Source organism: Pleurotus ostreatus (assembly GCF_014466165.1).
Source record: "Pleurotus ostreatus strain PC9 chromosome Unknown scaffold_7, whole genome shotgun sequence".
NCBI classification, from domain to species: Eukaryota; Fungi; Basidiomycota; class Agaricomycetes; order Agaricales; family Pleurotaceae; genus Pleurotus; species Pleurotus ostreatus.
The window spans coordinates 1,763,318-1,784,334 of record NW_023503162.1 but is presented as its reverse complement, the minus strand read 5'-3'; the positions used below and the strand labels follow the sequence as shown (position 1 = coordinate 1,784,334).

The following is a 21,017-nucleotide window of genomic DNA, read 5'->3' as shown; positions in this document are numbered from 1 at the left end:
CCAAGTATAGGCTTAGTACAGGACCCAACTCCACAGGGGGCGGAAAATCCGTTCTCGACTTCGATTCTGCTGCACCGTTTCCCATGCACGCCTTGAACTCGATGGGTTTACAAATTTGGGGGGATCGGCAAGGGCCGTGGCTGCACGCGTAAGGTACTGAATATTGCATACTTTGAGGGTTCGTTCTTGGAAGTAAACGGCATTATTCTATTAGAAAGCGAAGCACGGCGTAAACAAGCTGAAACTCATGGTGAAACAGAAACAGTGTAACGGGAGAGATAACGTCCAGGATCGACAGGTATCCACAAATTGTCTTTTGAGACGTGCGTGTAAGGTGCTTGGGCCTAAGAATTCCTTTATATGTACGGGTGTCGTTGCAGTAGAGGTTGCATCGGCGGTGGTATTTATACATGCAAGGTCGAGTTTAAGTGTATGTAATGTAGTTATTGCATCACTGAAACACAGCGCATTCATCAGCAATAATTCACGTTTGAAGGGGTAGGGAGGACTCACAAGGAAATAATCGGGTACACGGCGGGAAACCAAAGGTTCACCAGCCCTAGGGGCGGGGTCGAATTGTAGACTACGGAATGTGTTGGGGTCAGTACGGAGAACGCTCAGCAGAACCACATACAAGCTGTAGGATAGCTTTTCATCTATTTCCATGATCGCAGCTTGATTGCCACAACGGTAACAGTAGTTCGGCGCGCTGAATATTGTGACAACATTCCTATCCTGACCCCAACTGTAACCTGCAGAGACAATCCTGGTTGGTGGGTACGGGCGAGATATGAAGACAAAGAAGCTCACCCTCCATGACCAACTGATGTGCCCTGGCTACCAGCGTCAGGCCGTTGTTGTGGTTGAATGCCTCCGAGATGTCCTGCCCGAAGGTGTACCCCGCTCCACGAGGTGATATTCCCCACCCGCATCGATCGTCTGGGTCAGACCAGAGCAAATCGCACATGGGTCCTTCATGGGGCACCTCTTGTACGCGATCGATGGATCGAACGTGGTCTAGAGTGTCGATGGAGGGAGAGAGGCCTCCGTGAAGGCAGAATATCTAGGTGAGACATATTGTGTTAGCTACTGAAGAGTATAAAAGCACGCATCCGCGAGTTCGGAAAGGCGAAAACAACCAACGCACTTGGTTGTCGATTAAAGCAGTCAGTGGGAGGAAATCAAAGAGGTCGGTGAAGTACCGCCAGACATTGGCGTTTCCGTATTTTCGAAGACATTCATCGTAGAACCCGTAAACTTGGGTGATCTGCCTCGACTCGTGGTTTCCACGCAAAATAGTGACGCGGTCCCGATAACGTAGTTTCAACGCAACCAGCAACGTAACAGTTTCCACCGAGTAGTATCCTCGATCGACATAGTCCCCCATGAACAGATAATTGGTATCCGGAGAGTTTCCACCGATGCGAAAAAGCTCTGAGAGATCATGCTGTCGCCATTGGATAAATGGCGGTTGTGAGTGGAAATCAAGGATTTAGTGAGCCCGACAGCTACGACAAAATGAAAGCCATGAGGACGTACGAACTGGCCGTGAATATCACCGCAGACGGTCACAGGGCATCTAACCGGTTGAACGTTTGACTCCTCCGTCAATATCTCCCTCGTCTACGGTGTCCCGTGCACCATCGTACCGAAGATCAGTGTGCGCATTCTGCACTGGTATTCGGACTCGCCACAGACCTTATCGCAGAGTCTTTTGACATCGTTCTCTGTCAATTGTTTGCACTGGCTCAGCTGCTCGATCCAAGCATCAATCTCCGGTTCCATGGTGCGTTTTGAAAGGTGAATGCGTAAATGTGGAGGAAAGGAATGCGGCTATGCTAGTGCTTCAACCGCAATCAGCAAATCACACATAACAGTCACAGTCACACACCTTGATCATCTTTGGTCACCCCTTCCTTGAACGCGACGCGCCTTCCCCTCATACCACCATGGCGCAACCACAGGCGATGTACGCTACTGACGAGTACGGAAGACCGTTTATCATTGTACGAGAACAAGCAAGGAAAACCCGAACCCATGGCGTAGAAGCAATAAAAGTAGATAGTTCTTATGCTGATAATTGCCAATCTGCTAATATGCGCCCAGTCACATATTTTGGCTGCTAGGTCGGTCGCCAACGTGATAAGAACGTCGCTGGGACCAAGAGGTATGTCCTGTCGATCTCAGCATATTTGCAGCTGACTCTAACCCAGGTTCTAGGGCTTGATAAAATACTGATCTCACCAGACGGCGAGATCACTGTGACAAACGATGGTGCAACAATACTGAGTCAGATGGAGGTCGAACATCAGATTGCAAAACTCCTGGTACAGCTTTCGAAGAGTCAGGATGATGAGATCGGTGATGGGACTACTGGTGTTGTCGGTACGTCTGCTACCGCACCTTGGTTCATTGATATATTCCTTACGCTTGATCAGTACTTGCTGGTGCTCTGCTTGAACAAAGTGAAGCCCTGTTGGATCGTGGCATTCATCCAATACGAATTGCGGATGGATTCGATCGTGCATGCGCCGTGGCCATCGAACATCTCGACAAGATTGCAGATCGCGTCGAATTCTCGAAATCAAACACTGAAAACCTGCTCAAAACATCGATGACGAGTCTCGGTAGCAAAATGTACGTCTACATCGCCCTCTCGTCATTTTTGTGTCGCTCATCATTGGTCTCGTCTGAAGTGTCTCCAAGGAGCACAAACAATTTGCGCAGATTGCTGTTGACGCTGTACTCCAAGTTGCAGATCTCGAGCGCCGAGATGTCTCTTTCGACCTGATCAAAGTGGATGGGAAGGTCGGAGGATCGCTTGCCGACACCACACTGATCAAGGGTGTACTCCTCGACAAAGACATGTCGCATCCACAAATGCCCCACTCCGTCAAAGACGCCCGCCTCGCCATCCTCACATGTCCGTTTGAACCCCCACGCCCCAAGACGAAGCACAAGCTTGATATCACCAGTGTCGAAGAGTATAAAAAGCTTCGGGAGTACGAGAAGGAGAAGTTCGCTGATATGATCAAGCTTGTTAAGGATACAGGCGCGAATCTGGTCATATGTCAATGGGGCTTCGACGACGAGGCAAACCATCTCCTTATGCAGAACGAACTTCCTGCTGTCCGATGGGTGGGTGGACCCGAGATCGAGGTGAGTCATTGAAGAATTTTGTTGTTGAAGGGGAACGAAACTCAAATACGAACTAGTTGATAGCGATTGCCACACAAGGCCGAATCGTCCCTCGCTTCGAAGATCTCACACCAGAGAAACTGGGTAAAGCCGGCATCGTTCGCGAAGTTTCCTTTGGCACGACTCGAGACAAGATGCTGGTTATTGAGGAGTGTGCGAATACGCGCGCCGTCACGATATTTGTGCGAGGTAGCAATAAAATGGTACGTTCATCGCTTGCATCCACATCCAATATGCGTACTCACCACGATGGTTAGATTGTCGACGAAGCCAAGCGAGCCCTGCACGACGCTATTTGCGCCGTCCGGAACCTGGTTGTTGATAACCGCGTTGTGTACGGTGGTGGTGCAGCTGATATCAGCTGTTCTATCGCTGTGTCCAAAGCTGCAGATGAGGTAACATTTTACTGCAGCTATATCTTTCTTCCCCTCATTAACTTCGTCGCGATGATAGATCCCTTCCATCGAGCAGTACGCCATGCGCGCCTTCTCGTCCGCCCTCGACGCCATCCCCCTTGCCTTGGCCGAGAACAGCGGTCTCTCGCCAATAGAAACCCTCACTGACGTGAAGAGTCGTCAAATCAAGGAGAACGATACCAAGCTTGGTATAGATTGCAGCGACAGGGGCGAGAACGGTACGTACCTACTCATGCTGCACTCCCTAAGATGTCATTATCCTTACTGGTGGTGTTTGGTGTAGATATGAAGAAGCAGTTTGTTTACGACCCATTGATTTCGAAACGACAACAGTACCTCCTGGCGACTCAGGTGAGTTATTCCTCTAGCAGAGCCTCCCAGACTTTCACTGAGCCTTTCGCTCTTTAGCTCGTTCGTGCGGTATTGAAAATAGGTATGTAGTATAATAATGGAGGCCTTTCTTCAGCTTGCTAACCTTCCCCTCTTAGACGATGTCATAACAGCAGGCGAGGCCGACGAGTAGTTTCACTAAAACCAACAATATTAGCCGATAGTAATCATATACATGATCGGAAAACAACCAGAATGCAAATCGAAAGCAAGATATTGTAGGGTAGATCTATAGTGGTGTGGGCCAGAAAGAGAGAAACGATGTCTATGCGACAGCAACCGGAGATGGCTCCTGAACTTCTGCAACGGTTGTAGAGACCAATGTTTTTTCAGCGGTGGCAGACGCGGAGGAAGGGCTGTCGCTACCCGTTTTGTAGTCCCATTCCCGTACGCCCACCACTCCGCCCAATGACTTCCACCGTGCCATCCACTTCTGCTCATTCTCTTTGCACTGCGAAACGAGTGCTGGCCAATATTTCTCGTGCTCATACTCAAAGTCGACGTCCCCTCCCCACCACTCCTTCATTAGCATGTCAGGCGTGAATATACCCTCGTCGAGGACTGACGAGTTGAACTTCATCTTCGCGCGTGTTACGGGGTCGATAAATGGACTGATGAGCTTGAAGAACGCGTTGACGAGGAAGGGGATATTGATGATGATCGCGAGGCCGAGCCGTTCGGGATAGTGGTTCTGCAGGATGCTGAGGACGGTGCGTGCCGTGCCTAGACTTGGATTCTTTGCTCTATCAGCAAAGTTGATCATCAAGTCCAATGACCTGCAATAGAGAATTTAGTGGTTAAGTTTCTGCGACGTGGTGAATGTGGCGCACTCTACTCCAGGACCCATGAGGTCAAACGTACGTTCCAGCATCCAAACCGCGTATTGTATCTGTCGTTCGGCCTCGGTCGTGTTCTGACGGCTTGGAATCATATAGAACGCGGGTCTGCGACTCGTGTCATGACCGAACAGTATTTCTTTGCCAGTCACAGCCTATGGTATTATCAATGGGAGTTATCACCCTCAACCATCACTGATACTGACCTCTGGTTCGACGAGATCGGCGGTGACAAGGTCGTAGAGACCAAATTCCCTCCTCCACTTCAGAGTCTCCTCTAGACGTTCTATCGCTTTCTCTGCAGTTGCCCACTTCACCGCACGAAGAAACCTACAGACCCCGCGTGCTGTTAAGACGAGCGCGACTTCAAACGACAACCAAGGGGGGCTCACCGAATGATACATTCACGGGACAGCCAGAACTTTTCCTCCTCCTTGAGCTGGCCTTTCTCCAAGCCTGGAATCGCGTACTCGGGATTGGAGAAGTGTGCTAGGACTTTGGTATATAGCTCGTCCTCGGTGGCTGTCAACTCCGGCGGTGGCTTGCAATCTGCAGGCACAGAGGGGACTGGGAGCGGAACGAAGGTTTTCTGCGACATGATGGTTGGTGAGTTGGTGAAATGGCGCCTGGCCGAAACGTTTTGTGCATGTCCTGATAATTAATTGACTTGTCAGCCAATCATCGCGCGACTTCCGAGTCCGACAAACCCACAGCGCTTAACGAATAGCGCCGGCCTCGATAGTACACCTTCCTAATTTGGGTATAAAGGATCGTGTGCTTGCCAGTCTCATGCTCCGGGTTCGCGTCCGTTACCCGATACCAATCAAACCAAGGTCCCCAGGCAGATCTTACCTCTCGCAACTATTGAAATCATCCATGTATCCCGACATTCAGCCATTCGAGACTGGTACCCTCAAGGTCTCCGATCTGCACACCCTCTAGTAAGCCAGGTGACTATCGCACCAATTTGACCCTCACACAACTTTTGCAGCTATGAGGTGAGTGGGAACAAGGAAGGGAACCCAGGTGCGTAGCTTTTTCAATCCTTTCAAACGGAAACTGAGTCGCGATCAGTTGTGTTCCTTCACGGCAAGTGGGATGATGTCAGCGTCCGAAGTCAGCTGAAGTAACTCGGATAGGTGGACCTGGAGGTGGCGTGGATCCGAAGGATCGCTCGTTCTTTAATCCTGAGAAATACAAGGTATGTATATGACCGTATCTCCTGAATTATTACCCGTTTCATTGGTGCGCTTTAGATCATTTTATTCGACCAAAGAGGTTCTGGGAAGTCTACGCCGTAAGTCCGAATGGGGGACTTCTCTATCGACTGGTTCATTTAATCGTGTAGCCATGCATGCTTGGAGGAGAACACTACCTGGGACTTGGTCAAAGACATCGAGAAACTTCGGGAATTGCTTAAGGTAGACAAATGGCACGTTTTCGGTGGATCTTGGGTGAGTACTTTGTTTGATGCTGAGTGTGCAAGCTAATATTGTTCTTACAGGGGTCTACCTTGTCCTTGGCATATGCAGAGGTAAACGACATATCCAATCTTGCACGTTGCTACTGAGATTGTCTAGGCACATCCTGATCGCGTTAAGAGTCTGGTGCTCCGGTAAGGGCTGTCTGTACCCTGCGATCGCACACCTATATTTATTCCGATCTAGAGGGATCTTTACACTCAGGAAGAGGTGCATCTCGCCCGTGGCAATGCATACTCTACGACTCTGACTCTCTCCAGTGAACTCAAATTCTTCTACCAAGATGGAGCTGGGCATCTCTTCCCCGAGGCATGGTGCGTCGCCCTGTCCGAGAATGAGGCTAGTAATTGAATACGTGAACTTCTGGAGGGATGACTTCGTTGCACCCATCCCTGAACCGGAGAGGAAAGACATGATGCTGGCATATCATGCGCAGCTCAATTCCGTCGACGAGCAAACGCAGCTGATCGCGGCTAGAGCCTGGTCTAAATGGGAGTAAGTAACAATGACATCGTCGGTTTGTGTACCCTCATCGCGCTCTCTTTATGCAGGATGATGACTTCTAAGTTGCACATCGATCTTGCACAAGTTGCCCGTGGCGAAGATGATAAATTTGCATTGTATGTCGCTTTCGTGCCCTGTTGTGGGGGTCTCAATTTAACCAACCGCGCGAACTTCATAGGGCCTTTGCTCGTATAGAGAACCACTATTTCGTCAACGAGGTGATCTACCCCAGATATCGGATGATCACTTTGTTAACCCTGATTCTAGGGATTCATGCGTGACGGACAACTGCTCGAGAAGCAAGAGATCGACAAGATGTACGAATCATGACTCTTCACTTCCTCATTCCATTGTTAACCTGTACTTCCCCCCCCTTCAGCCGTCATATCCCAACTATAGTTGTTCAAGGAAGATACGACGTAGTCTGTCCTGTATGTGTTTATCTCATTGAAGAAATGCGGCGGTAGCTGATCTCCATGCACGCCAGGCCACGACGGCATATGCCTTGAAGAAGGTACATCCATTATCCTATGTTCCTTTTCAAGCCGGCTAACGAAGGTGAAGGCATTCCCTGAACTTACCCTCCACATCGTGCCCGATGCCGGACACTCAGCTCGAGAAACGGGAACGGCCAAACTACTCGTTGAGGTAATTCCACCTTCATCTTAGATATGATCTAGATACTGAAGCGTACGTAGGCTACGGACAAATTTGCTGATCTATAGCTAAGATACACGGGCAGACTTGACGAGGATCTAACGGAAAGAGTGTTTATAAAGTCTATTGCATTTCATTTCCCGTTGAATAAATATTAGCAACGATACTGACAAATACAAGATTAAGTCGGACAACGATGCGGTGATGCTGCGATATCAACTCAAGGAGTGCTGGAGCATGGATGAGAGGATATAATGAGGGTCGGATATAAGTGGCAAAGCACACGATGTATGGCACAAATATGAAAGCAAACAGAATAAAAAGAAGATTAAGAATTAAGGAGAGGAAGAGAAGTCGTGAGTGGTCGTTAATTTATTATAAAAAAGAAATGAATGCTATGACTCGGAGGATTCTGGGAGTCTTGAGTCATATAATGGAGGCACTTCGCCGAGGCGGTCGCCGTGCACACGCATGCGGTATATGCATGTATAGTCGTCCATACCCCAGTTGTTCTTCACCATGAGGACCACGACACCGAAGTCGATGCCCAGTGCCTTAATTTCAGGCAACACTGGGAAAACCTGGATGTGGTTGCGGGCGCGAACGTCGTACGAGAACTTAGCCAGGCGGATGTAGGGTGGATGGGAAGGTAGTGTTGGTGGGTATGGCTCTTGTTCCTGTTGCTCTCCCTCCGTCTCTTTGAGCTGCCTCTGCTCCTCTCTCCACGCAACCAAACGTTTCAGGTTATCCATCCCCTCAACCACTCCCCAAACCTCCATATCTCGGGGTGCACTTCGCAAATCGAATGCTACATCTCCTGGTACGTGTTCGATGACAATTTCATTGACGAAAACGGGAGCACCCAGTGCGACGCCAAGCTGTCCGTGTGTTCCAGCAAATGGCCAGCAATGTCCATTATGAGTTTCGGGGTGAAGGCCAGTGACAGGGGGGCGACCCGAAGCGTATCCTTGACCAGTAATCATTCCAACGACGGATCCTCGGAGGGTAGATGGCTTGATTTCGTAGGTGGGGGAAGTGAGGGAGGGGATGACGCGCGCGCCACCAGAATACAGAGCATAGTCCGGCTTGCCTAGGATATCCTTCGCGAAGTACCCAATGACGGTGGAGCTGACGAGGTCGGAAAGGAGGGAAGATATATCCTGTCCATCGGTGGTCTTGATGACAATCGAGGAATCCGTCTTCTTGCCCGGGAGGCTGGCCCACCAGGGTTTGGTCTCGCCATGGGATTGACGACCAAGGTCCAATGCCTCATCGACGCTCTTTGCGATAGTATCCATGCGGTCCTCGAGCGTTTGCAAGCGCACACGAGATTCATTCCCGGTCTTTTCCTTTTCCCTGTCTTTCTTACTGCGCTCGGATTCCCACTCTTTACGCAGGCCATCCAGCCTGTCCACAACACTGCTGAAGGCGACCAGCCGCTCACTGACAGAGCCAATTTCCTTCTTCAGATTAGCTAAGGCACCAGAATCCACACTGACACCGTCCTTGCCCTTGCTACCACCTGCTTCGACCCGCCCTTCCAAAGTCGAAATCTGCCCACTCAGTGACCCAATCTGCCGCCCAAGCTTGCTCAAATCGCCCCCTAAACTCCCAATCTGCACGCTCAATGTTCCGACGCTGCCGTCTACGGTACCCAGCCGCCCGTCCATTGTGCCGATCTGGGACTTGAGTTTGCCGACCTCAGTGTTGACTCTTCCAACATCGCCAAAGACCTTCTTGATCTCGTCGTTGAGGGAGTCGCGTGACTTGATTTCGGAGACCAAATCGACACGCACTCGATCCTGTGACGTCGAAAGCGCGAAGACCGTAGACTCTATTGCTTGCAGCCGAGCTGAAATCTCTGCGAAGTCAGCGGGAGGTGCCGTCGGAGGAGGAGATGCGACACTCGATGTGCCCCAACCCAGGATATAATGCTGCAGGCTGGTTGTTGGCGAACCCAATATGTACCAGACGGCGCACATAGCGAGACCGAGGGAGACATATCTGATAGGTCCATTCGTAAGGAAGGCCCTGACGATCAGTCCAAGTAGTTGACCCCCGAGGAAGAATATCGAATGCGCGTAGTGAATGAGCCGGTTTACTCCCCTACCGCAAAGGGCGCCGATGGAAAACGTCGAGGATGGAGGTGCTTGCCGAGGTTGGGGTGTCTTGGATCGCGAATTTGCGTGTCGGGATTGGGATTGAGGGGATACGGGATCGGTGGAAGGGGATTTCGGGACATCGGTGGAATTCGCTTCCTGAGGATCGTCATCTTCTTCGTCTTCAGGAATAGATTTAAGCCCTTGTTCGGCATAGTCAATAGAGTCTTCTTCCGCCGCCCGCGGCGGTTGAGACGTGCGATGTGAAGAATTGGATTGCGACTTTGGCAGCACTGAATAAAAAAATCATGTGAATGAAGCAGAAGTTTGCTCACCGCTTCGTCGTCCATCTCTTCGCCTGCACTACCCTCTCCTTCGGCCTCGGTGCCACCTTTGCCTCCCTTTGATTTTCTTCGCTTCCGTTTGTCGTATTGAGTAACGGGGAGGCTGTTTAAGGGTCCTCCGTGAGGCCCTCCCTTCTTCGCTTTCTTCCGCCGCTTACGACCGTCATCCTCGAAGTCTGAATCGGACTGTTCTAGATCCGATTGACTGGGTTTGTATGCCTTGTTGTCGACGGAGATATTTCGTCTTCTGTGTGAGTTCAATTTGCGAGCGTTTGTGGGTTGCGAGGCCTGGAATTGTTGTTCCTCCTGGTCGTAGCTGTAACTTGCATCCTCCTGGGGCCCGTTCCCGGAGTGATCGAGGGAATTATCTGGTTCGTTAGAGCGAGCGCGCATATAAAAGGAAACCTTCTGGTAGACCCCATTGATGGCATCCACCATAGGGCTCTTCCCCCGCTGATATGATCGGTTCTCGAGTTGACTGGGTTCTTCGTCAAGTTGTGAGTCCGGTACGATGTTGGAATTTATGGAACCTGATTTGGAGAGGGGTTTCGTGGCACGAGATGGCAATGCATTATTGCGCCTCGGGGGTGCAGCTAGTCGGCGTGCGCTTGTATTCTGGGTCTCCTTCTCGTAGTCTACGCTGGTGCTTCTTGGTACGTTTCGGTACGAAGCCGACGCTCCCGACGCCCAAGAGTCGTTCGGGTTCATTGCTTCGCTCTGGAGTGCGGCCTGCTGGAAGGCTGATGCGACGTTTACTGTGGTGTTGTGTAGCTTTTCTGGGCTGCGAGGCGGAGAGGTGATGATCTTCGGCGCGCTTCTGTGCTGATGTAGATTCTTGCCGAGAAAAGTGCTGTGATCTAATCGTCGTCCTTGGCCTAGAGGAGTTGAGGAAAAGGACATTGGTTCATGGAAGTGAAGAAGAGAAAGTGACAAGGCCACGACCGGACGACCACAACAACAACACGCGCCTGCTTGTTGTCACGTGTTTGCACCTCATGCGAGTTGGCCTGCAAGACAAACACAAGTCAATAACGCGACAATCGCGACAGCACGCGACCCATTATTCAAATTCTGTCAGCCACCATGCCCGTGCCACCTGCCGTGACCAACTGGCTGCGAACCACCTTTCCGCGCCCCCAAGTTGATCCTGTACTGCGATATTTCTGCTTCACCGTCCCCGCGTCGTTGCTGATACGCTCTTTGGCAGGTCTGGCTCGAAGACTGCTACGAATGGCTGCAATCAGAGGCCCCCCAACCCCTAACGACGCCAGAGGTCATTAATGGCATACGGAATCAACTCTTATTCTCTGGCCTTAGTGATTCTATGGTCAGAGGGACTGGATTTCCGCCGGACATAGGCGAGATGCAAGGAACTCGTCTCCCAGGTCGCCCTATCTTGGTTGAGATAGTTCAAATAGAAGAAATCGGTCTGAGTGCATTGTCCTTGCAGAAGACCCTGGAGTCGCGCCTTGAACGAGCTGCTGCGGGGGAGACCGAGGAAGGGGACCCCCTTGAGGACGATGGGATAGGGGAGGTCGGTGGGAGGATACCAAAATACAAACGCTCTATGCTCAAGCTCCACTTGTCAGACGGACACGTAGTCATCCCCGCTATTGAATACCGCCCCCTACCAGAGCTTGAACTTGGCGTAACCACTCTCGGATACAAGGTTGGAATGATTTCGTTGTCGAGGACCTTCGCAATCACTAAATCGCTATCCCTTCAAGTTGCAACTTAAGGATGCCCTCGTGCGAGGGGGGACAGTCTTTCTCGAGCCAGCGACCGTGACACTACTAGGACACTCTAACGCCGAACTCGACGCGATGAGGGACGAAATACTAGCGCGGAGTCTACGATTCAGGCTGGGGTTGGTACACTCCCTTTCTCACAATGTTAATTCCGTTCCTTTATTCCACCTGCATTCTTGCCACCGCGTCATCACCTGCCCGTGCCATTCCTTTGTGCTGCTTTGCCACTCACTTTCATATATAAACACTGACTTTCTTTGACCGCCTACAGACAACCTGACCCACAACCCCCAGCACCTCAGCTAGACGACGAAATGGCTAGAGCTGCTCATCCCCCGAATACTCGACCTATCGTCCCCCTCCCCGCCCGAGCTAGTCTCGGCGGTGCTCAGCCTGTCCCCGTGAACCCTCGACCCGCGCTTCGAGACGTCACGAAAGACCTGCCGCCCGCAGCGCGTCCCTCGACAAATCTCAACAATAATAATGACGATGAACCTCCCCATCGGCGAAAGCTCCCCGGCTCGCGGCAACGCACTTCCATTTCGGACACCAGCGGTGGCTCGATATTCCCCAGTGCCAGGCAATCGACCCAGGATACTCTTGCTCAGCTCACGCAGAGTCAGCCCGCGGACATCCCGTCCAAGTCAACACTTGCTCCTGTCCGTTCCATGGAGTCCCCGTACTTCACCTCTGCGAGTAACTCCACGGCTGCATCAACCTCGGATGCGAAAGCGATACAAGCCTCCTTCCACCTTACTCCCACCCGTGCAGCGGCCACTTTGGTCAGCGATAACTTCGAGGGGAACATGCTAGGCCACACCCTTTGGTCTGCCAGCCTTCGTGATTCTCCTCGAACTGATATCGCTCAAAGCAAAGGTGCGATCACTCTTCTACGTTGTCTTTCAAACACTCACAAGTACTCACAGATAAGGGAAAGGCTCGAGACGTTGTGCACGAAACTCCTTTTGTTATATACGAGGACAGCAAGGCCGACATGAGTTCCGACTTCGGGGATACTCTAGACCCTATCTATTTGGAGGCCTTCGATGAGGTTGACCGACATGCCAGCCACTCGCTTGCCCCATCTAGCCAACCGCCCAATGTACGTCTCTCCTTGACCGTTTGTCGCCTGAGACCTAATTGTTATAAATAGCAATCAGAAATCATTACGATTGAGTCTGACGAAGAAGACGAGAAGGAGAATGCCCCGTCGGCTCCGAGACACGTTCGACGCAGGATGGGAACGAGTCCTGTGCGCTCCCAAAGCACTGCCGTCGAACACTTGGGCATCGTTGAAATCAGCGATTCTGACTGAGCGAGAGCTATGTAAGCCCGCACACTCCCGTTCTCTAAGCTCTCGGGCACTTCAGTAAATGCCCATATGTATTGGTGATACACGAAACCGTCTAATAATGTCACCCGTTGTACGACTATATGACAAACTATGAAGAATATGTAAAGCGACGGCTAGTTCAGCCAAGGAGAGTCACTTTGGTCTTTTTCTTCTTCTTAGTGTTGGAGAAACTACGCCAACTATCTACACGTTGCTCTCTTGTATCTGGGGCGAAGTCAGCGGTGCGACGCTATATGTAAATGAACATAGTATATGCGTACCTTCCCATACTTTGTCGTCCTCCGCTTTCCGCTTCTTGGCAGAGACTTCCTCGTCTTTCTTCCTAGCTTCCAAACCTTCGTTGGCCAGGTTCATCTTGATCGCCCTTCGAAAACAATCACATTTCCGTCCACTCAAGTTGAACGCTGAACTCACTTTCTCCTTCTAACTTCTTCTTCTATCAGTAGGTCCTTAGACTGCTGTCTAAATTGTGTCTTGAATGGTGGGTCAAGACTAGCGAGACGTGGGTCGTTGGGGGCAGTGTTCGGGGGGAGGTTGTTGGCTTTCAGAACGAGAATGCGGGCTTGATTGATGACTGCATCCAATTCTTCACGCTTCGCCTTATCCGAAAGCTCAGATTCAGCCTGTAGATACCATATGTTAGCCAAGGTGCACTTGTGGAGTAAACCAACTTCATGACCTTCTTCAAAAGATCGAAGGCTTCGGGTGCACGTTCATGCGGTGTCTTATCCGGATGGATGACTAGGTGCACCGGGAGTGTTAAAATGATGAACGATGAGAATTGAAGGAAATGAGCATCTTTGAGCTAGCCTGACCGTACATAATGATAGCTGTCTGTATTTCTTCTTGATGTCTTCTGGTGTGGCGGTCTCGTTGAGATCTAGCATTTCATACGGGCTTTTGATCATCCAAGAACATAAGAGCAAAGCAGTAGAATATGTGGGTCCGTCAGCTAGGTACGACTATACAGGTTACTGGTTCACTGACTTTAGCTTAAACGCTTTGAGGATGCGCTCAACCTCGACTTCGCGTTGAAACGCTGACGCTTCTCGGCTGAGCAGCTTCTCGACCTCATCGATGGAGGGAGCCTTCGAGGACGACGCTTGAGCAGAAGACATGTTCTGGTGGAGGAGGTGAGTTACGGCAGGTCTGCGTTACAAGGGTCACAGAGCAGTCACACTCTGTTTTGAATACCGTTGCCGCCGGCCGGCGACTTAATGGGCGCTTGAGTAAAGTGACTTCTCCGTGACACTCCAAGTCACGCACTGGCAGAACGTCGGACATCATGTCGTTCCTCTCATCCCTTCAATGCACAAGACAGTTGCTGGTACGCGTTAGTTATTTGATGGAGAGGTTCTCGCTGAAGTCACCTTTAGAATAGGCAATGTCGGCGCCCTGCACAAAACATTCCTGCGTTCACTTCGCAATGGACCGCAATAAGATGTAGACATATATCTTTTCGACCACTGCAGGCCAGATCGCCCATTGCTAAGCCCCCTTCCTTCGCGCATGCATCACAATGGACAAGGAAGGCCTCCACGAAGCGGCCTCGTATGACGAGAGAAGAAATGTACAAAGCCAAGAACCGGACGCTCGCGATGTATACTTCTGCTGTGGTAAGACCTACGAATCATATTAGAATTCTCTACCAGACTCACCTACAAGAGTAGATCATCGCAGCAGTCGGCGTAACCTATGCCGCTGTCCCCCTGTATCGAATGTTTTGCGCAGCGACCGGATTTGCTGGTACACCAAAAGTCGGGACAGGACGGTTCGAGTCCTCGCGCCTAGTTCCCGTCGATGGTGCGAAACGGATCAAAGTCCATTTCAATGCGGATAAGTCGGGGGCGCTCCCCTGGACCTTTACTCCTCAACAGAAGTTTGTGAGCGTCCTGCCCGGGGAGTCGAGTTTGGCGTTTTATAGTGCAAAGAATACGAGCGACCAAGACATCATCGGTATTGCTACGTACAACGTCACACCTGATAGGGTGGGTACTATCTGCTTCTCGAAACGTTCTAACTCCTGAATACGCGTGATTGCTCAGGTTGCGCCTTATTTCTCCAAAGTAGAATGTTTTTGTTTCGAAGAGCAAAAGCTGCTCGCCGGAGAGGAAGTTGACATGCCACTACTCTTCTTCATAGACAAAGACATTCTTGATGATCCTGCATGTCGAAACGTAGACGACGTAGTATTGTCTTACACATTCTTTCGGTTAGTACTCACCTCTCTGTGTCACGGCTATGTATTGAAAATGGGCTATCGTCCAGAGCGCGTCGGAATCGTCAAGGGCACCTCGAACCGGATGCTCCTGAGGACGTAGTCCAGCAATCGCTGGGTTTTGACAAGTATGAGCATGGGCCCAAACATGAGGGCACCAATGAATCTGTAGAAAACAAATAGTTACTCTGCATACTTTATTCCATTGATTCCGTTGAACTTTGCGACTCTATTATTATGTGTGTGATCGAAGCGCTGATCAGGGCCGTGAGTAAGAAAAGCTTCAAAGTTATGCCAAACGCTTGCCAGCATGACCATCGCCAATCAAGATGAAGAACTTGCGGCGCGCCAGTCGCGTACTCTCTAGCCCTCAAACCACACAAATGCGCACAAAGACCGGTGTCGCGTCGACTGGGACTTTCAACAATCTACCACGGCTCCCAGTTCCACCATTACGCAAAACTCTCGACCGGTACTTGAAATCCATAGAACCCTTTCTCCTCGAAGACGAGGCCAAGGGTGGTCAGCCGTTCTACGACGCGCTGGCTCTACGAACAAAATGGGCTGACGAGTTCGAGCGCGGGATAGGGACGGTGTGCCAGGAGCGATTACTAGGTACGTGACTTCGATACTTGTCCTGCCCGTGCTGACCGACCGAAGCGCTGGATAAACAGTCACCACATAACTGGCTAGACGATAATTTCTGGCTAGACAAGGCCTATATGGAATGGCGGGCACCGCTTGTTGTAAACTCCAACTGGTGGCTTGTTTTCGCCCACGACAAGGGTATACCCCAACCACAAATCAATGGGACCAATGGCACTGGTATCACCCCTTGGCAGGTCCGTCGTGCAGCGTGGCTCGTTCATAGAACGCTCCAATATAAAGATACTATTGCGGCGTAAGTCTTTCATACTCTATTCGGTTTCTACCGTGTCCTAACCTCGAACTTACTAGCACAGGGAGCTCAGATAATACGCGAACAGGTGCGCTGGTAACATTGAAATAAGTGTCTCATACACCAACACGCTTTAGGGATATGGCTGCGAGAGAACATTGCCCGCGTCTTCAACGTCTGTCGAATCCCTCGGCCGCAGCGCGATGTCTTAGCCCCGCCGCCGCCACCATCCTCGGCTGCAACACGATGTATCATCGTAACTGTGCACAACTGGTTCTACCTTGTGGAAGCATTCGTAGACCGGGAATTGCTGCCGGTCTCAGCCCTTGAGCAGAATTTGCGCGCGGTAGTACGAGATGCTAGGCAGCGGCTTCAGCGCGGCGAGAAGGCTCCCCGTATTGGCGCCCTAAGTGCCGACGAGAGAGATAAATGGGCTGCCGTTCGTTGATCCTAATCGTAACGAACACGGATACTTGCTGACTCCCCTCCACCTCCGATTATAGAATTTATCCCATTTATTGTCCGTCTCGGAACAAAATAGACGAACTCACGAATCAATTGTCCATTCTCTGATAGGCCTCAGCCTCGATGACACTACTCACTCCCTTCGTCGTTCCCCCAACGTTCTTCCCCCAACCCTCGGTTCTGCATCCTCGTCCTTCGACCCGACGCACCCCGGCCAACTAGAGCTAGACGCCCACCTCCATACCATTCGCTCAACCACAACTAACGTTTCTAATCGCTTCTTCGACAAAGCTTACACCATAATAGTCGACCCATCTGCTCGTGCTGGCGCTACCGGCGAACACTCGCCTGTCGACGCCCTCGTCCCCAGTATAGTCGGGGAATACTCTATCGTTCAAGATATAGACCAAGGCATGTTTAGCGATACCCTCCCTTCCGACATAGAAAGTACGTGGTTTGACAATGCCACCGATTCCAACGGCTGGTCGCGCTTGAACTGGGACACCGATGTCTACATCGAGAAAGAGTGCAACGACGCCGCTGCTCGAGCGAAGCTCATTATCGAAGATTCTGACGACAGCGTGCTATGGTTCCGCGACTACGGTACAGATTGGATCAAAACTGTTGGTAGGTGTTCAACGATTCCTCCCTTTGTGGTCACTTTTTAACTGCTATCTTCAAGCCCAAATGGCACCCGACGCATTTATCCAACAAGCCTTGCAGCTCGCCTGGTATCGCACGCGCGGCTCATTTACAGCGACTTACGAAACTACCCTCACTCGGATGTTCAAACACGGCCGCACTGAAACTATACGAACTCACACCAATGAAAGCCGGGCCTGGGTACTCGCAATGATGGATCCCAGATCCTCCGTACGTGAAACATTTCGGACCGTACCTCCTTATGTTCTCAACATATTCTCCCTTAGCCTTCCCAATGCGCGACCTTGCTCCACAGAGCTATAGTGGCCCACACGTCACTCACGCGTGAGGCTGCGACTGGTCGGGGAATAGATAGACATCTCATGGGTCTACAGCTTCTCCTCAAACCGGCTGAGGGGGAACAATCAGAATTATTCTCGGACAACGTATTCCAGCGCTCGACTACTTGGAAACTCAGTACAAGTGGCTTAAGTGCTGGTTATCTCTTTCGAGGAACAGGGTGAGTTTGACTCTTATTAATGTTACCTGACACTTATCATCATTATTCAGCTTTGGTGCTCAGTACAATGATGGATATGGGATAAATTGTAGGGATTTTTATTTTGCTTCACTCTCTGCTTAAAGCTAATTGTGCATTTAGACCTTGCAGCAGCTGATCAAATCAAATTTGGTATTGAATCTAAGTATGCTAGTCCTTTAACTTCAACAGCCCTTTTTCAAACTGCAGTTACTGATTCGCTTCATGATATGAAATTACTGTTTGAGCCTGAGCATCAACTCATTAGTCATTTATAGAAGTTATAGTATTGCTTGTATGTTTAAGTGATTTTATGATTTTTTTGGTAATAGTAAAGAGTAATACATGAGAGTGAAAGCAATAGCAGTATGTAACAAATCAGAGCAATAGCAAAGGGCATAGCAAAAGATAGCAAGAACAGAAAATACCAAAACTTCATCTAAATGTTTCCCAACTCCACATCTTTCTCAGTCAACCAAGCTTCCTCACCCATATGTTCAACAAGCCTGCCAACAAGGCAAGAAGCACCTGCTTTCTTGATGAACTCCTTAAGTGTGACAATATACATTTTGCGGCGGAAGCGAGTAAGCATGACATTTGTACGTCGAAGGCTTTTGAGAAAGCCTAGCTCACTGGTACGAACCAGTGAGATGATGATATAATCGTCCTCATTGCCTATAAGATAATAAGCAAGATGACAAATATAATCAATCAAAGCTTACCTTGAAATGAATCTACATTGAAGCATTTATCCTCCCATTGCATCTCATTCTCTTGCATTTTAGTCTCTATCAGATTCCGCTGAGACTCATAAGGTGTAACAATTCTGTAGCTTAGTCTCTTCTCCTCAAGCTGAGAAGCCAGCTTTAAAACCAGCTTCATCTCTGCATCATTCTGAATATATATATTAGCATACATGAAGACAGGCAAATGAAACTGAGGCAAATACCTGAAAGCTTTTATTGGAAAAACTCTCCCGACCATCCACATGAATGAAAGCACAGCTTGAAGTATCACCAGATATTGGATGAAGTGGGTTGGACTTCAGTAGATTATCATAAACAGCCGCAGAGATAAAATCTCCTGCCTGTGGTGGCATTCGGTCTGAGTTCATATTCATTAGTAGGCAGCATATAGTTTCAATATCAAGATCTTACATTGTGTATCCAATAGATATGTCTTCTCACGTAGATGGCTTACTTCAAAGATACTTTGAAGTGACTCTATCTCCTCCTGACCAAATGGTGGCACTAATGAACAAATAAGCTAATGATGATAACCAGTATGAGTTAAAAGACTTACATTGTTTGTCATCACCAATGAAACAAACTTTACGCAAACCAGGGATTTGGCAAAAGTAGAGACATAATCCCCAACTTCAATCTGACTTGCTTCATCAACCACAAGGGTCTGAAGCGGTACAGATGATGTAAATCTGCTGATATGTTTGTTTGAGAGCATGCTAAGGGTGCATAAGATGACTTGAACACCCTTGAGGCGGACCCCCAAATACTCTGTGAATTCATCAGACTGTATAACATGTGGTTGAATCTTCTGATAGAGATGCTCATGCCTGAAGTAAAGTAAGCCACCATGTTGAACATCTTTCATGGAAGAAGCCTACCATTCATATCGGAATTCCCTGGATACAAGTAGCCGGAAATCGGTGAACTCATATGAGATAAGTTTCTCTGCGATATTCTTGACTGCAACATTGGACTGGGCAACAAGCCACAATCCACGATAACCAGAATGGATGGCAGTCTTCACATAGTTGGCGATGACACTCGTCTTGCCCGTGCCAGGTGGCCCCTGTATAATGACTATATGGTCTTTCGATGATGTCGAAAGCATGGCTTGAATGGCAGTATTTTGCGACGGATTCAAATTTAAGCGGTCCAGGTTACAATTGGATGGGGCTTGCTTGCTCGAAGGAGGATGCCAATCCGGAGGCCAGACAAGCGCGGAGCCGTTGTAGAAGAAGATATTTTGAATCCACGGGTTGTTGTCGATTAGCCCGACCTCGCCCTGGAGAATTCGAAGCAAGGTATTCGCCCGTTGGCGCTGGGCAAGGGTTGGTTCGTCGCGTCCAACCGAAACGATGTTCGTGATGTTACGGCTATTCAGGGACTCGTCCGTCACCATCCTTGCTGACTGCCCGTCGACGCGCGCGGTAGTACCAGTCAGAACGTAGTTCGCCCCAGAGCCAGTCGTAATCGTGACTTCAATTTCCTGTTCCGACATATCAATATTAGCAAGACGATCACCAGCATGAATGGCCGACTGACTTGTCCGCGTTGAAATTTCCCCTTGTAAGTTGACGCGCGAGCGATGTAGTTACCCTTACCGTCCCTTGTGTTTTGGAAACGGTGGTTGGTCTGGGAAGGCTTCTGCTGCTCGAGCCTGAGGGCATCCTTCTCTCGTTTCATGAGAAAATGGAGAGTCTGAGGGCGTGATATTAGTCGGCGACGCCGCTGCAACGTAGGCTACTAACTCACTGCATCGGGGAAATTAGCTAGGTTGACTTTGGGGACCTTGTCGAATGTGGTAGAAGCCGATTCAATATCAACTATCGTCCTAGAGATCCACGCGCGGAGGATAAGGTCGTTGTGCATGTTTGCCGAGTCATCGGAAACGTTGCTGTGACGAAATACAGATTTGATGTTCTCGTCAAAGACGCGAAATCGGCTGTCAACGATATCGTGAATGATTTTAAGCGGGTTGCGATCGACGATTTTGGGGAAAGCGGACTGAATGTCGATGCCGTTGGATATACGGAGATTGTGATCGCCGAACAACGACATTGCGAGGGGCGCGATGTCAAAGGCGTAGATATTGCTGGTCTGCTGCTGGAACATCTTTTGGAGGAGCGAGTCATCTTGGCTGTTTGGGCTATCGGGTCGATCGCCTTTCCGTCCTCCTGAGGCGGGGAACTCGACAATTAGGCATCCCCATTTGCCCTTTGCTTCAGGCGACCCCTCCAGAATCTTTGTGACGAGGGCGAGCGTGGACAGATACCCATCTTTCGAGTATTCTGCAGATGCCCCGATGGGTTGAGCCGCCATAAAGGGCTTGAGAGCCGCAGACTTCAGGTCCTTGAGTAGGCGCGTCCTGTACAGGATACACCCTGGATCGTTGAGATCGTCGTATAGATTTTGATACATAGTTTCGAACTTCAACGCCATTTCTGCGATGGCTGCTTGGACGTGCACTGACGGCGAAAGTGCAA

General features: G+C 50.0%; 10 protein-coding genes across 10 annotated transcripts; 5 read left to right on the top strand and 5 right to left on the bottom strand.

The window, feature by feature from the left end:
- Positions 1–451: 451 nt before the first annotated feature.
- On the bottom strand, positions 452–1,785 carry PC9H_009838 (uncharacterized protein; the record flags this gene model as incomplete). Its single annotated transcript, XM_036779336.1, has 7 exons — positions 452–454; positions 514–583; positions 635–752; positions 811–1,063; positions 1,148–1,447; positions 1,540–1,623; positions 1,699–1,785. The coding sequence occupies 7 exons, from the start codon at positions 1,783–1,785 to the stop codon at positions 452–454; spliced, it is 915 nt and encodes a 304-aa protein (XP_036628725.1).
- A 164-nt stretch (positions 1,786–1,949) lies between these two features.
- Positions 1,950–4,137, top strand: CCT5 (T-complex protein 1 subunit epsilon; the record flags this gene model as incomplete). The annotated part of the gene is made up of 11 exons (XM_036779335.1): positions 1,950–2,057; positions 2,107–2,167; positions 2,221–2,385; positions 2,439–2,637; positions 2,697–3,159; positions 3,216–3,401; positions 3,456–3,593; positions 3,652–3,832; positions 3,898–3,965; positions 4,023–4,047; positions 4,103–4,137. The coding sequence occupies 11 exons, from the start codon at positions 1,950–1,952 to the stop codon at positions 4,135–4,137; spliced, it is 1,629 nt and encodes a 542-aa protein (XP_036628724.1).
- Positions 4,138–4,269: 132 nt separating this feature from the next.
- PC9H_009836 (uncharacterized protein) lies at positions 4,270–5,438 on the bottom strand (the record flags this gene model as incomplete). The annotated part of the gene is made up of 4 exons (XM_036779334.1): positions 4,270–4,780; positions 4,835–4,995; positions 5,047–5,170; positions 5,233–5,438. The coding sequence occupies 4 exons, from the start codon at positions 5,436–5,438 to the stop codon at positions 4,270–4,272; spliced, it is 1,002 nt and encodes a 333-aa protein (XP_036628723.1).
- A 278-nt stretch (positions 5,439–5,716) lies between these two features.
- PC9H_009835 (uncharacterized protein) lies at positions 5,717–7,550 on the top strand (the record flags this gene model as incomplete). Its single annotated transcript, XM_036779333.1, has 17 exons — positions 5,717–5,781; positions 5,832–5,866; positions 5,962–6,041; positions 6,097–6,137; positions 6,189–6,294; positions 6,345–6,374; positions 6,421–6,455; positions 6,508–6,531; positions 6,582–6,635; positions 6,691–6,816; positions 6,873–6,941; positions 7,004–7,043; positions 7,093–7,142; positions 7,205–7,256; positions 7,313–7,339; positions 7,390–7,473; positions 7,524–7,550. The coding sequence occupies 17 exons, from the start codon at positions 5,717–5,719 to the stop codon at positions 7,548–7,550; spliced, it is 945 nt and encodes a 314-aa protein (XP_036628722.1).
- Positions 7,551–7,877: 327 nt separating this feature from the next.
- Positions 7,878–10,825, bottom strand: PC9H_009834 (uncharacterized protein; the record flags this gene model as incomplete). The annotated part of the gene is made up of 2 exons (XM_036779332.1): positions 7,878–9,863; positions 9,917–10,825. 2 exons carry the CDS (start codon positions 10,823–10,825, stop codon positions 7,878–7,880), a joined length of 2,895 nt encoding a protein of 964 aa, XP_036628721.1.
- Positions 10,826–11,008: 183 nt separating this feature from the next.
- On the top strand, positions 11,009–12,988 carry PC9H_009833 (uncharacterized protein; the record flags this gene model as incomplete). The annotated part of the gene is made up of 6 exons (XM_036779331.1): positions 11,009–11,074; positions 11,133–11,594; positions 11,653–11,792; positions 11,945–12,549; positions 12,600–12,775; positions 12,827–12,988. The coding sequence occupies 6 exons, from the start codon at positions 11,009–11,011 to the stop codon at positions 12,986–12,988; spliced, it is 1,611 nt and encodes a 536-aa protein (XP_036628720.1).
- Positions 12,989–13,145: 157 nt separating this feature from the next.
- On the bottom strand, positions 13,146–14,145 carry PC9H_009832 (uncharacterized protein; the record flags this gene model as incomplete). The annotated part of the gene is made up of 6 exons (XM_036779330.1): positions 13,146–13,231; positions 13,288–13,391; positions 13,442–13,650; positions 13,695–13,768; positions 13,848–13,924; positions 14,015–14,145. 6 exons carry the CDS (start codon positions 14,143–14,145, stop codon positions 13,146–13,148), a joined length of 681 nt encoding a protein of 226 aa, XP_036628719.1.
- A 435-nt stretch (positions 14,146–14,580) lies between these two features.
- COX11 (Cytochrome c oxidase assembly protein cox11, mitochondrial) lies at positions 14,581–15,428 on the top strand (the record flags this gene model as incomplete). Its single annotated transcript, XM_036779329.1, has 4 exons — positions 14,581–14,643; positions 14,698–15,015; positions 15,073–15,239; positions 15,296–15,428. 4 exons carry the CDS (start codon positions 14,581–14,583, stop codon positions 15,426–15,428), a joined length of 681 nt encoding a protein of 226 aa, XP_036628718.1.
- A 200-nt stretch (positions 15,429–15,628) lies between these two features.
- PC9H_009830 (uncharacterized protein) lies at positions 15,629–18,066 on the top strand (the record flags this gene model as incomplete). The annotated part of the gene is made up of 9 exons (XM_036779328.1): positions 15,629–15,860; positions 15,906–16,146; positions 16,203–16,231; positions 16,281–16,582; positions 16,647–17,235; positions 17,291–17,481; positions 17,538–17,770; positions 17,821–17,858; positions 17,912–18,066. The coding sequence occupies 9 exons, from the start codon at positions 15,629–15,631 to the stop codon at positions 18,064–18,066; spliced, it is 2,010 nt and encodes a 669-aa protein (XP_036628717.1).
- A 161-nt stretch (positions 18,067–18,227) lies between these two features.
- Positions 18,228–20,973, bottom strand: PC9H_009829 (uncharacterized protein; the record flags this gene model as incomplete). Its single annotated transcript, XM_036779327.1, has 8 exons — positions 18,228–18,463; positions 18,511–18,682; positions 18,738–18,892; positions 18,946–19,021; positions 19,091–19,361; positions 19,413–20,020; positions 20,077–20,232; positions 20,287–20,973. 8 exons carry the CDS (start codon positions 20,971–20,973, stop codon positions 18,228–18,230), a joined length of 2,361 nt encoding a protein of 786 aa, XP_036628716.1.
- Between the last annotated feature and the right edge of the window lie 44 nt (positions 20,974–21,017).